We start from the raw sequence: 12,322 nt of genomic DNA, 5'->3' as shown, positions 1-12,322 counted from the left end.
TTCTGTCATTCAGAAATATGCTTTTTCATATCACTGCTATGATGATGACATTCATCTCTACCTCTCATTCAATCCTGATGATCCGAAGGTAGCTGCTCGCATCTCAGCTTGTCTAACAGACATTTCTTGCTAGATGAAGGGCCATCACCTTCAGCTCAACCTTGCCAAGACAGAACTGCTTGTGGTTCCAGCAAACCCAACGTTTCATCACAATTTCACCATCCAGTTAGGCACATCAACCATAACTCCTTCAAAAACTTAAAGGAACCTTGATCCAAATCCAGATATGATTGATGATCAAATGACTTTCTCAAACCAAATTGCTAAAACTGTCCGGACCTGCAGATTTGCTTTATTCAACATCAAAAAGATCAGGCCCTTTCTTTCTGAACATGCTGCACAACTCATTGTTCAAGCTCTTGTTCTGTCCAGGCTGGACTATTGCAGTGCTCTCTTGGCAGGTCTTCCAGCCAGTTCTATCAAACCTTTACAATTAATCAAGAATGCGACAGCAAGATTAATTTTTAATGAGCCAAAAATAATGCACGTCACACCTCTGATTATCAATTTGCATTGACTACCACTAGCTGCTCGCATAAAATTAAAGGCATTGATGCCTCGAACTCTATTCATTTACTAACTGCTTGTTTTCTTAAAAACCACTAGCTTCTCTTATCTTTTAGTATTCTATCTACTGCATTTGTTTTCTTTTCTAATTATTATACATTTAACAAAAGCGATGAAGGCCTTTAACACTAGCTTGCTCTATTCTTTTTCTATTCTATCTGTTTTCTTTTTATTTTATATACATTTTTTTTTTAAAACACCCTTGCTACATGTAGTGCTTTAACTAACTGAGACTTGTTGTAGCATTTCATTGCTCTTTTGTTGATTTTGATTCCATTGTCCTTTGCTTTGGATAAAAGCGTCTGCTAAATGTAAGTGTAATGAAACTGACAAATGTTGCCTTAGCATATAGCTGAAATAGATTTTTTTTTTAACATTTGATTTTATTTCAGATAATGTTTATTTTAAGTAACGAAAATGTTTTTATGGTTTTAGTTAACTTTAATAACTCTGGTTTATAATAAATTAATTTCTATATATAATTTCATTCAAAATTATGCTAAACTAACTAATCTCACATAAGCTAACTGCAAGAATAGCATAAATGAATCATTTTGGATTCAAACCTCTGATTTCAGCAAAATAGTTGTGTATCTCAATTATAAAAGGTTAAATATTTCTTTACAATTGTTCTAATTTTTGAGTTGATTTGAATCTGACAGATGAATGTGTGCATCCCTCTTCGGCGATCCACAAATATAAATGCACCAAACGCCAGTTGATAAGCGACAATGGGAAAAGCCAAGATAAGATACTCTTGAGTATCAGAAGATATCTGTCTGAGAGGACTATGATTGCTATATAAACAGGACTTAGAAGACATTCTTGAATCCCTGAAGGATCATGAGAACGTGAATGTGAGAACAGGCCGTTGTGTTCTGATGTAGCATGGATGTGCAGCTAATGGAAAAGGAAGCTTTTATTGATGGGAACTAGTAAAATGTGGTAAGTTACTGTATAAGCAAAAGCCAGATGTTTGGTGTCTGAGTGTGAGGGATGGGAGGTGTATGGGTATGTGCTCAGGGCAGTTAGAATGGAGGCATGGGCCAGGGCAGAAAGGTTAAGGCCCAAGAGATTTTTCTTTTTCCTACACTCATAAACACATACCCCTTGAGTTCCCACTGAATTTTACATTCCAAACCAGCCAACTCACCACTAATTCAGTGTCAGGAAGCCTTGACTCACAGCACTACCCATAAGCATACCAAACACCAGCTCAATAAATCTAGCACATGTTGCTATTAAAAACATACCTTGAAAATGACCAGCTGATTAATCGGAAGAGAAACCGCAAGGGGCTTCGCATCTACGGCATCTACTTTTCCCAGAGTCCAAATTAAACAAAATGAGGAAGTAGGCACAACTTCCATAACAATGTCTTATGTGTCTTTGAATATTATTAATGGCAACTACATTTTATAAAAATAAAGGTTTTATTGGCTTCTATGGAACTATTAAGAACCTTTAACATCCATTGAACCCAAGGATATTTTGGTATCCTTGGTTCCCTGAAGAACCTTCAACATTCATGGAATGTTTCCATTGCACAAAAGATTATTCACTCTTTGAGGAACCAAAAATGGTTGTTCTATGCCACTGCTGTGAAACCCCTCCTTTTGGAACCTTTATAATTAAGAGTGTAAATCTTCATGCAGCCACCACATTTCCTTCACCCAGCTTGAGATCTTCCATATGATTGGACTATGTAAAGTGGGGGAGATCGGAACCAAGAGAACGTGATAGTGGTCCATGCAGCACCCCCCTCCCCAAACATTCCTTTGCCCAAGCACCATCCCCAGGCCGGAGTGCTAGACTGGACACTGTCTTGGGAATACTGTGAGAATGTGAAGTCTGGTTTGTGCACAGAAAGGGAGAACAAATTTGGAAAGGGCATGTGCAAGAAACGCACGCATTCTAGAAGAAGCTTTGATGTTTTTATATTTAATAATCACTGAGCAGAACACATGGCTATTTAAAGCCAAGGTCTAACTTTGGGCCAACCATGTCACATATCAAACCAGACAGAACTTTTTTGTTTTGTTTTGCATGTCTGTCTTGAGTGGGTTGAGGCTCTGGGAGAGTGATGACCTGTCCCCCCGAAGGGAAGGGAATAAATGGCATTTTCCATTGTACCATGAAAAACAATGTTTGATCAGAGAATGGATATGAAATGTTGCGAGTGGAAATTTTGTGGGTCTTGGCTTGCCATCAGGGGAAATGTGTTCAGGAAAAATACAATCTGTCACGTACTTTGGGTTACTTTAGATGCCCCATTAAAGGAATAGTTCACCCAGAAGTGAAAATTCTATCGTCATTAAGGGTTCTAAGGATTTAAGGATTATTCTTAAGGATCACAGACGCAGTAAGTAGCCTATTACAGGGCAACTGCATTTCGTTGCCCTGTACATGTGCAATGACAATAAAGTTGAAGCAACTGGAACACACTATTCATTGAAAAGATCTGATTCGTTCACAAACGGGCAATGCTAACAATAGGCTATTAATGACTTGAGAAGAATATATGTGACCCTGGACCACAAAACCATGAGTAGCATGGGTATATTTGTAGCAATAGCCAAAAAAAATAAAATAATTGTAAGGGTCAAAATTATTGATTTTTCTTTTATGGCAAAAATCATTATGATATTAAGCAAAGATCATGTTCCATGAAGATATTTTGTACATTTCCTAAATTAAATATATCAAAAAATAATTTCGATTAATACTATGCATTGCTAAAAACTTCATTTGGACAACTTTAAAGGCAGTTTTTTTTCCAAATTTAGATTTTTGGTACCCTCAGATTCCATATTTTTTAATTGTTGTAACCCTCTTGTGCTTGCATGTAGTGTAAAACACTTCTGTATGCATACTAAGTCAAGTGCCTGAGGTCATCATTATGATGACTTGTACGAGGTTAGGTCATTCTGTGTGACTTAACCCAGTAATTTCCCACAGTTGCATGCGATGCCAGCCTAGAAAAACACCGAAATCAGAGGATGCTCGAGCACGTGCGTGCTTCATCATCACGGTCTGAAATATTATATAAACAAACACAGTTTCAGAACTATCCAAACACAGACGACGGAACGCTCACTCACTGGCGCTGCCTGGAAAAAAATCCAAAGTGTTGCTGAGTTCCCGCCCAGATTTTTGTGGATAGGAGCGTAATTTGGAGTTTAGGATCACAACTCGCAGGTGAATTATTTTTATTAATAATCTGACAACACTTTCAGTCAAGTCCAAAAACTTGGACATAGTCTAGTTAGAAAGCAAACCGTTTCAAATCGGGAAAAGTGCTTCGAGGATAAACAATTCCACACGTTTGGTCGTTGAGTAGGCTGTTGGAAGATTTTCATCTGCTAAAACCTATAAAGTTTTATTTATTAACCAATAACCCAAGATGTAGGTGCATCTCTCGAGATAAATAACCGGTAAGTCTGTTTTATCACCTCTAATCTTATAAAGGAAATCTGTCGATATTCTAACTCACACATGCAGAACTTTACAGACGTTTTATTTCGTTAAATGTACAAAATTCTACCATGGCAATAGCCTAATTTCCCGACAAGCCACTGTAAAACCTTTATTTATTCAGGTTTATTCAGCATACTTTCTTTTTTATACATTAGGACTAATGCCAAGTCAGCGAACGAATTAAAACTATGGCATAACTGTTAGCATGTATGTTTTTGTATTTTCGTAAATTAGTTTGCTTTAATTCATTCTATATCGTCTCAGTCAGAGTCCGTTGATTAATATAGCCCAGTTATGATAAGATCAAAGAAAAAACAACCGATCACACCAAATGTTATACAATAGCCTAAATCTAGTCTCATTATAATTCAAGTGGGAGTCACAACTCTCAACGGTATTGTGCCTGATTTTTCTTGTGTCTGCATGCCATATTGTTAACTAATGTGGTGACAATATTTTGCAATAGCCTAATTATTACAATTAAAGAAGTTAATCTAATAAACAAGAACACAGATAATTAGGCTATTGCAATCTAGTCACTGATAATATAGAAATAAGGATAGATATAGATCATTATGTATCATTTTAAATATGACCTAATTGTAGTATTGGGCACAAAAAAAAATATCTGAACATTTCTACACCTTTACAAGCTAAAACCCCATCCAACTGTTTGTGTGATACAATCCTGCATACCTTTGCTATAAAAACATCTTAAATCAGCCTGAAACTAGCTTGTCAGTCTCCCAAACTGGTCTGCTGGCTGGTTTCATGTTGCTTAGACCATCTTAAACTATACCTTAGACCAGATTAAACGAGCTAGAACAAAATCTTACTATCCTAAATGGTTTTAAAACACTTTGCTCAGGCATATTAAACCACATTACCACTTCTTATTAACTGGTGTCAGGTCAGATAATATTTTCTTTGGTCTGTTTTTGTTTATATTTGTTATCAGGAATCATAATGTGTGAAGTGGTGGAGTCCTTTCCCAACTTTCTCATTGGAAGGTCCTCGTAGACGCCATCTGCTGTTCAAAAGTGCTCGTGGAGATTGCGTGGAAAATGGATGACAAGTTTGAACCTGGAATGAATGTTATTATAGTTAACCATTACAACCACTCGGGCAAGTGGGGAAAACCAAAAAGCACCAATACATACAGGACAGGCGTCATCATTTGCATCTGCGCTCTGATCGTGTTGGAGAACATCACTGTACTACTGGCACTATGGCGCAACAAGCGTTTCCACAGCCGCATGTACTTTCTCATCGGGAATCTGGCACTTTCAGACTTGTTAGCTGGAGTGGCGTACGTAGTTAACATCTTCACCTCTGGCCGCCAAACTTATTTCCTCAGTACTGGTCAGTGGTTACTGCGAGAGGGGAGCATGTTTGTGGCGCTCAGCGCTTCCACCTTCAGCTTGCTCGCTATTGGGATTGAGCGCCACATGACGATGGTTCGTCTACGGCCATGTGAGACCGCAGGTAGAGGGAGGTTGCTAGCTCTCCTGGGAGCCTGCTGGGCTGTTTCGGTCCTGCTGAGTGCCTTGCCTAGTCTCGGCTGGAACTGTTTGGGCCGAATCCACACTTGCTCCACTGTCCTACCACTGTACGACAAAAGCTACATAGCCTTCTGCATCAGCGTCTTCTCTGCCCTACTAGCGGCAATCGTGGTGCTATACGTGCGCATCTACCTGCTAGTGACGTCCAGCGGGCGTAGAGTGAGTTCCCGGCCATCGGATCGCTCACTCGTACTTCTGCGCACGGTGGTGATAGTACTGGGAGTTTTTGTGGCTTGTTGGGCTCCACTTTTCCTGCTGTTGCTGCTGGATGTGGGATGCAGTCCAGAGCGGTGCCCGGTTCTCTATAAAGTGGACTGGTTCATCGCTCCGGCCGTGCTCAACTCCGCCCTCAACCCCCTCATCTACACACTTTCCAGTCGTGAGATGCGGGCCGCCTTCATCCGCGTGTTATGCTGCTGTTGCTGTCCAACACAGCTGGACTCTATACCCACGGTGGCAGGGGCGGCACTCCCGGGAACTGTCATCCCCACAGCAGAGAACAGCAAATCAAGCATGGCCGTGGCGTCAAGTGCTGCTGCTAAGTCCTCCATGATGCGAGGGAAAGTTCCCACCCCGTCAAACTCCCACCATCAGCATGGGGACACGTCGCCACCGGCTGTCACGCACTCCTCAGGGCCTGGTGACCTACTGTCCGCGGTGCTGGTTAAAGCTGGGGCGCTTCCTTCTTTGGGGAAGTTTTGAAAAAGATACTATGGGAGTCAGCTTAAACGAGCGTTGGATTTTGTTATTTCACAAGATGTTTGGCGACGGTTCCTTGCAATGATACACTGTTCTTCAGCTCTCTGGGGATTACAAAACGTGGATTTGCTTTCACACAAAAGGCATCCATTGACAATGAGATTTTAAAGAGCAACAAACACAAAGAGAGCTTGAATAAACACTGACCAAAGGATACACAAACTGATTCTACTTCTACATGTATTAATATTTATGAAACATGTGCTGTGAGCACATAACATAGAGCCACTACAGAATGTTATTACTCGAAAATCTTAGGTGTGCAATCTTTTTTTTTTTATCAAAGTAATTTGCATGAAGGAAAACATCTTAACAGTATTATATGCATTATTAGAGCACTCTGTGTGTATGACTGACCTTTAACATTTTCCCACAGTTTATTACTAGACAAAAACATTTTGAATAGTTTGCTGTTCTTATCTATTACACAAGCTAGCTGTTACACAAGCTGAGTGTTTTAAAAAAGATTGGATGTTTATGGTTAATATTCTGTGGATCGGTTTACATGGCAGAATGTAAGATGAGGTTGGTGCATTATGAATGTGTTGAAATTTTGATTGTTCTTTTCAATAGTACTTGTTAACTGACATAAAACTGCCATAAGATTTAAAGTGTGACTATAATATGTTAGTGTGAAGAAGAACAGGCATCTTATTTTGAGGTTGCCTTGTCGGAGCAGCTTTTATTTGCATGTAACCACTAGAGGGAGGTGTGACTTCACATTGAAATCAACTGCCCCACAGAGCAACAGTGAAAGAGCAATGCACACACATTTAGTCTGAATGCAGTCCGAGCACTATTATTTAGTCACTTGGTAGATGCATCATAGTAGATTCGTAGTAAATGGTTTAATAAAAAATTAATGATCAATGGCGTAAATCTTTGAGGCATAATGCATTATACTAATCAGGGCTGTGCATGCAAGTACTAGTTTAGATCATAAAGGTATTATCGGATATTAAGCTTAGTTGACGGCATTGGTTGAATGAATTTTGACATAATTTTGAGCAAATCTGGGTTACAATAAGGCACTTAAAATGGGAAAATGAATTGGGCTAATCCATAAATGTAAAAAATGTAGGGATTATTATAGTATAACCACAGGACATAAACAATGAGCATTGTTATCAGTTTTCCCCTCTACTACTCTTCTACTATCTCCACTACTTCTACCAATTAGTTACTGGTTAGTCATACTTGAATCAGTTAGATTAAATGCTGGAATTGCTTGTATTGCTCCTTGCATTGTTTAAAAAAAAAAAAAGGTTCAACATGAGTTTTTGTTCACGTTGACAACATTGTGAGAACAAGTGACATTTTGTTGAAGAACGGTTTTTATATCATTTGACAAGTATGACATTTCATTAAGTAATTTACCATCCTTAGCTGTAGATGCTCTCTCTCCATCATAGTGATCTTTGAAGTCAGGTTGACGGGAAAAAAATGGAATGTTAAACAAATCGAACTCATTAACAATGCCGAACCATTTCCTAGGTAAAATCATGTCTGCTGGCATCCCGTAGCTAAGAAAACAAAGACAGTCAGTATCACCGAATTCATTTGTCAAAACATTTCACACCAAACAATTGTAGTGCCATGAAGAAACAACAATGATGGCCAAAGCGTGATGCGTAATGGTTAACCTTGAGCAAAAACACACAATGTAATGACAACAAGCTTTATACAAAGTCTTCCAAATAAGCGTGCGCCACACAGAGGACATTAATCCTTTAAAGTGAGGTATTACACACTTGCCTCTACACCTCCTATAATGAATGGCTTTGTTACAATGGATCAAAGCACAGACCACTGAGCTATTGTGGATGGCCACTATTGAGAATATTCATTTGTCTGTGTGCTTGTCAGAGCTGATGGGAATCTTTGTGACTGAATGCATCGGACTGGCACATTGCTTGGCCCAGCACTCAGTGTGAACAATAACTCCATCTGGACCAGCGACTCAGGATGTGCCAATGCGAGAGCAGCACTCAATTGATTTTCTCCCATTCGGGGACCAGGGGTCACATTTAACAAGCTTTCAAGGGTTGACTGAGGTAGGAGGTGTTTGTGTGTAGTACGGGTGTTGCCTGGGAAATGTGTTCAGGAACAAGATTTAGAAACCATAATGATGTCCTTGGTGCACTTCTGGACCAGGTTTGGTATTGGGACCTCCTAATTTTTCAGAGACCAGATTTGCTAACCGAAGACCTGAGATTGGGTGTAGAACAGTTATCATTAGCTACAGCACTGGTTTTAAAGGTAAAGCAAACACAGAAATGTACAGTTGTGTAATTTACTCACCCTAATATTGTTCCAAACCTGTAAGGCTTGCTTTCGCCTGGAGAACACAAAAGGAGATACTTTGAATGGTTTTGGTCCAAACACTGGAAGTCAATAGGGTCCAAAACAAATATCTTTCTTTATATGGACAAAACACATTTCTCAGAATATCTTGTTACAAAAGAAAGTCATACAAGTTTGAAACAACACAAGACTGTGTAAATTAAGTTGGCCAAAATTATTGGTGCCATTTGCTAGCAGGATCCAGCAACCTTGCCTCAAACCAAATACTGATCCAAACTTAGCCAGGATAAGATGCTTCAGTGACAGACTTTTACAAGCTGTAGCCCGGCACAAGCCCAGTCGTCTTATTTGACATGACAAGGGCCAATAAAATGGTGCCCAAATTATGTTATAGTTCTTAAAAAAAATATGAAATCAAAATTGTGGAATACTAAAACATGGGGTGGTTCTTCACTGTAAGAAATACTGCAAAAAGTGGACTTTTAGCTTGCCTTTGGGCACTACCCACAAGGATACACCTTTGGAACTTATCAACCCTTAAAGTGTGCATATTATTATATTCATGAGACTTAGGTCTCTGCAAAGCAAAAGTGGGCGTTTATGATTTTGTGGGTGTTTTCAAACTGCTGTGTGTTTCTAAATCATGCAATCAAAATGATCCCCCTTACCTAACCCCACCCCTAAACCTACCGTCACTATGACGTCAGCCAATCAGGTATCATGGTCTAGAAGCACCCTGATCTGGTAACTCCCATTACATTCCTGCAGTGACCTATACTTGATATTCAGAGGAAAGTAAACCAAAGATGTGCCCTCAAGGGTTATAAGTTTAAGCAGAGGTGTCCACTCCTACTCCTCCAGGGCCACCTTCATGCATCTTCTTGCTCTAATCCTAATTAAACCACCTGAAGCGAATCAAGGACTTCAGGATCACTAGAAAGTCCCAGGCACGTATGGTGGAGCCTAGTTTTGCAAGGTGGTGTCCCTCCAGGAGCAAAGTAGGACTAATGCTAAAGGCACAGGACTTGCAAATTTGTGGACGGAGTTAAGTAAATGTAATTTGCCACAGTGAGATCCTAAGGCGTACAGCTTGTATGACGTGATTAAATGTCTAGAGTTCACAAGAATCATTCCCTGTTTGAAGTTTGGGGTAAGTTTAGGCTAGGCATAGGGTTTGGCCTGTGATTATTTGATAAGAATCTTTTCTCAAGACCAAGGGTATTGAACCAGGAACATTCCTGGTGGTTTAATCACATCACATGAACACCTGAATTACTAACCTAAGACCTGGAATTCTGGGGATGATCTGTCCTTAACCTTTGAAATAGAGCTGAGGATAAATTCAATCCTCCCCCAGATCCCAGTCTTTTTTTAATCCTTAACAATAGCCCTCAGCTGCAGCCGTATGCGAGCGGCATCTGACTGGGCTTTAGGAGATAAGCTCTCCAGGATGAGGTCTTTATCTAGGCCAGCTGCACACAAGGGTGGGAGGAGAGTTCAAAGGTCAGATGTCAGTAAATTAACAGATGGTATAAGTTGCCAGTCCTCACCGCAATGAAATCCAGATGACACGTCGCTCGAGTGCCGGTAACACGATAATGACAGCAGCTTTCTGTCGATTGTTTTCCACCCTTCAGTGCACATCTGGGCCCCCTTTTCACTGCTCTGCTTTTGTCTTGAGCTTGCGGCAGAGAAAAGCCTCTCTTTGTACAGCCAAATTATTCCATGACTAGTAAGAGCCTAATTACTAAAGGAATTAGCGCAGCGCTCATTGTGAGGAAGACGTCGTAGGGCTTTTGAGGTATTGACATGGTAGATGAGCAGCCCCTTTCAGCTGTTTAAATTTTGACCGATCTCTGGTTACAGTCTAGCAGACACACCTGTCGAAATGGCGTTCCCTACAAGAGTGAGTGTGCGCCTGTTTGTGCCATGTATGAGTGAGATTAATGTGTCTGTCTCGGACAATGTGATACGAGGCACTCGAGACGCACATGTGGACATGCCTGGGATGTGTGTCAGAGCAGCTGGGAACAATCGGTACAAATAGCCAACACAGAAGCCTCTAGCATTGGTTGAGTTTTTGGGCTTGATTGAGATTGGTGTGGTTTGAGTGTGAAATTATTCCTGGCTCCGCTCTGATCGCAGGTGTCTTTTTCAGTGAGCGCATCTGATAGATTATTACGTGCTGCCAAAAAATTGTGATCGACATCTCAAAGCACAGTAAAATGTTATTGCATTAAAAAAGCGCCAAAAATTTGCTTGCAAACAACCCTTAATTTCCCCCCTTTTATCTCACCATCTTCCGTTCCGAAGTTGGAGGAACAAGGACTGATCTGAACCATCTTCTCCACCCGTCACACCAGTAATCATTCTCTGCCGTTTCATTTGGCAGTGTAATGAAAGCAATCCCAGAACGCTTCGCTTCGGCAGAATGGAGATAATGAGGAAGTACACACACATGAACACACAAACATCACTGCATGATTTAGGAAAACTGTCTTTGGTGGGCCACAATGGGGAAAACAAAATGTTCACAATCGTGCTTAACATTCAGTTTTCTTAATCTTTATGTGCATGGCACATGCTCCCAGGATAAAAAAAAAAGTGTGTAGGACCATTAACGGATTTTTCAGTCAATCTCAACACCATCTTTTTTGTCTCTTGATAATAAACAATGTGAAGCCATTAAAGTAATATGCATGGCAAGCTACAGCAATTAAATTGACTACTGGTGCTTCCTACGATATCAGTGTCATATCTCATACACTCTCCAGCTTCCACATTCCGCACAAACACTACAACAGCACACATTTTTCTGGGTTAATGTTAGCGCGAGTGACCATGTAACGCTGCTGCTACTTACATGTTTTTGATAAGTTTGGTGTCGGGTCGATAAAAAAAAATAACGTTTACATGTCCTGACTGATGTACTGTAATTACCACAGAGACAGCTGTTAATGATCTTTCCGTCAAGGACTACGCCACTTTCTGTAATTTTTTTTTTATGCGACTAAGCAACTGATGGAAACTTGATCAAATAAGCCTCTTTTCATAGACTAATGGCTAGTTGACTATTAGGGGGCAGCCCTACCTACAAATCCCTTATAACTCCCTAGAAATCACCCAATCATGCAGAACACTTTAGCAACGGCCTGGAACATCTTTTCATCCACTCAGAACATACTAGCAACCAATTGGAAGACCCTGACCACAAGATTGTTTTTCGCTGAAAAGCATAAAAATGAATAAATAAAAATGGTTTATATCTCTAATTATCAACTGCCATGAAATGCAGTTTGAAGCAACAGTTGTTTACAACTAGCACTCTCTTTAGAAAGTTTATTTTATAACATGTAAATCAGTTTAAAACAGCAGCTACAGAAACACATTTTTAGCATTTTTCTGTATCGGTGATCTAATATACCAGTTACAGGAACATCTCTGCAAATGATCTTGATTCAAACATCACATCATTGATTTTTTTTTTTTTTTCATTTAGAATCAGCTACTGTCCTCAACAGAAGTTGCCAACATGCACTGATCTACGACCAGCCACAGTGGCAAAGTCTAACAAAGACTATGTAAGGATTAAA

At 40.0% G+C, this 12,322-nt stretch overlaps 1 protein-coding gene across 3 annotated transcripts; it reads left to right on the top strand.

Moving 5' to 3' along the window:
• Positions 1-2,870: 2,870 nt before the first annotated feature.
• On the top strand, positions 2,871-7,574 carry s1pr3a (sphingosine-1-phosphate receptor 3a). Of its 3 annotated transcripts, none has more exons than XM_059569577.1 (2): positions 2,871-2,989; positions 5,063-7,574. In XM_059569577.1, exon 2 carries the CDS (start codon positions 5,169-5,171, stop codon positions 6,366-6,368), a length of 1,200 nt encoding a protein of 399 aa, XP_059425560.1. In that variant the 5' UTR covers positions 2,871-2,989; positions 5,063-5,168; the 3' UTR covers positions 6,369-7,574. The 3 variants fall into 3 exon arrangements, with proteins under 3 accessions (XP_059425560.1, XP_059425558.1, XP_059425559.1); XM_059569575.1 differs by lacking the exon at positions 2,871-2,989 and adding an exon at positions 3,253-3,825; XM_059569576.1 differs by lacking the exon at positions 2,871-2,989 and adding an exon at positions 3,832-4,061.
• Positions 7,575-12,322: the final 4,748 nt, after the last annotated feature.

This window comes from Carassius carassius, chromosome 16 (assembly GCF_963082965.1).
Source record: "Carassius carassius chromosome 16, fCarCar2.1, whole genome shotgun sequence".
Classification (NCBI taxonomy): Eukaryota; Metazoa; Chordata; class Actinopteri; order Cypriniformes; family Cyprinidae; genus Carassius; species Carassius carassius.
Note: the sequence above shows the minus strand (reverse complement) of the source record. Positions and strands in the feature narration are given on the sequence as shown.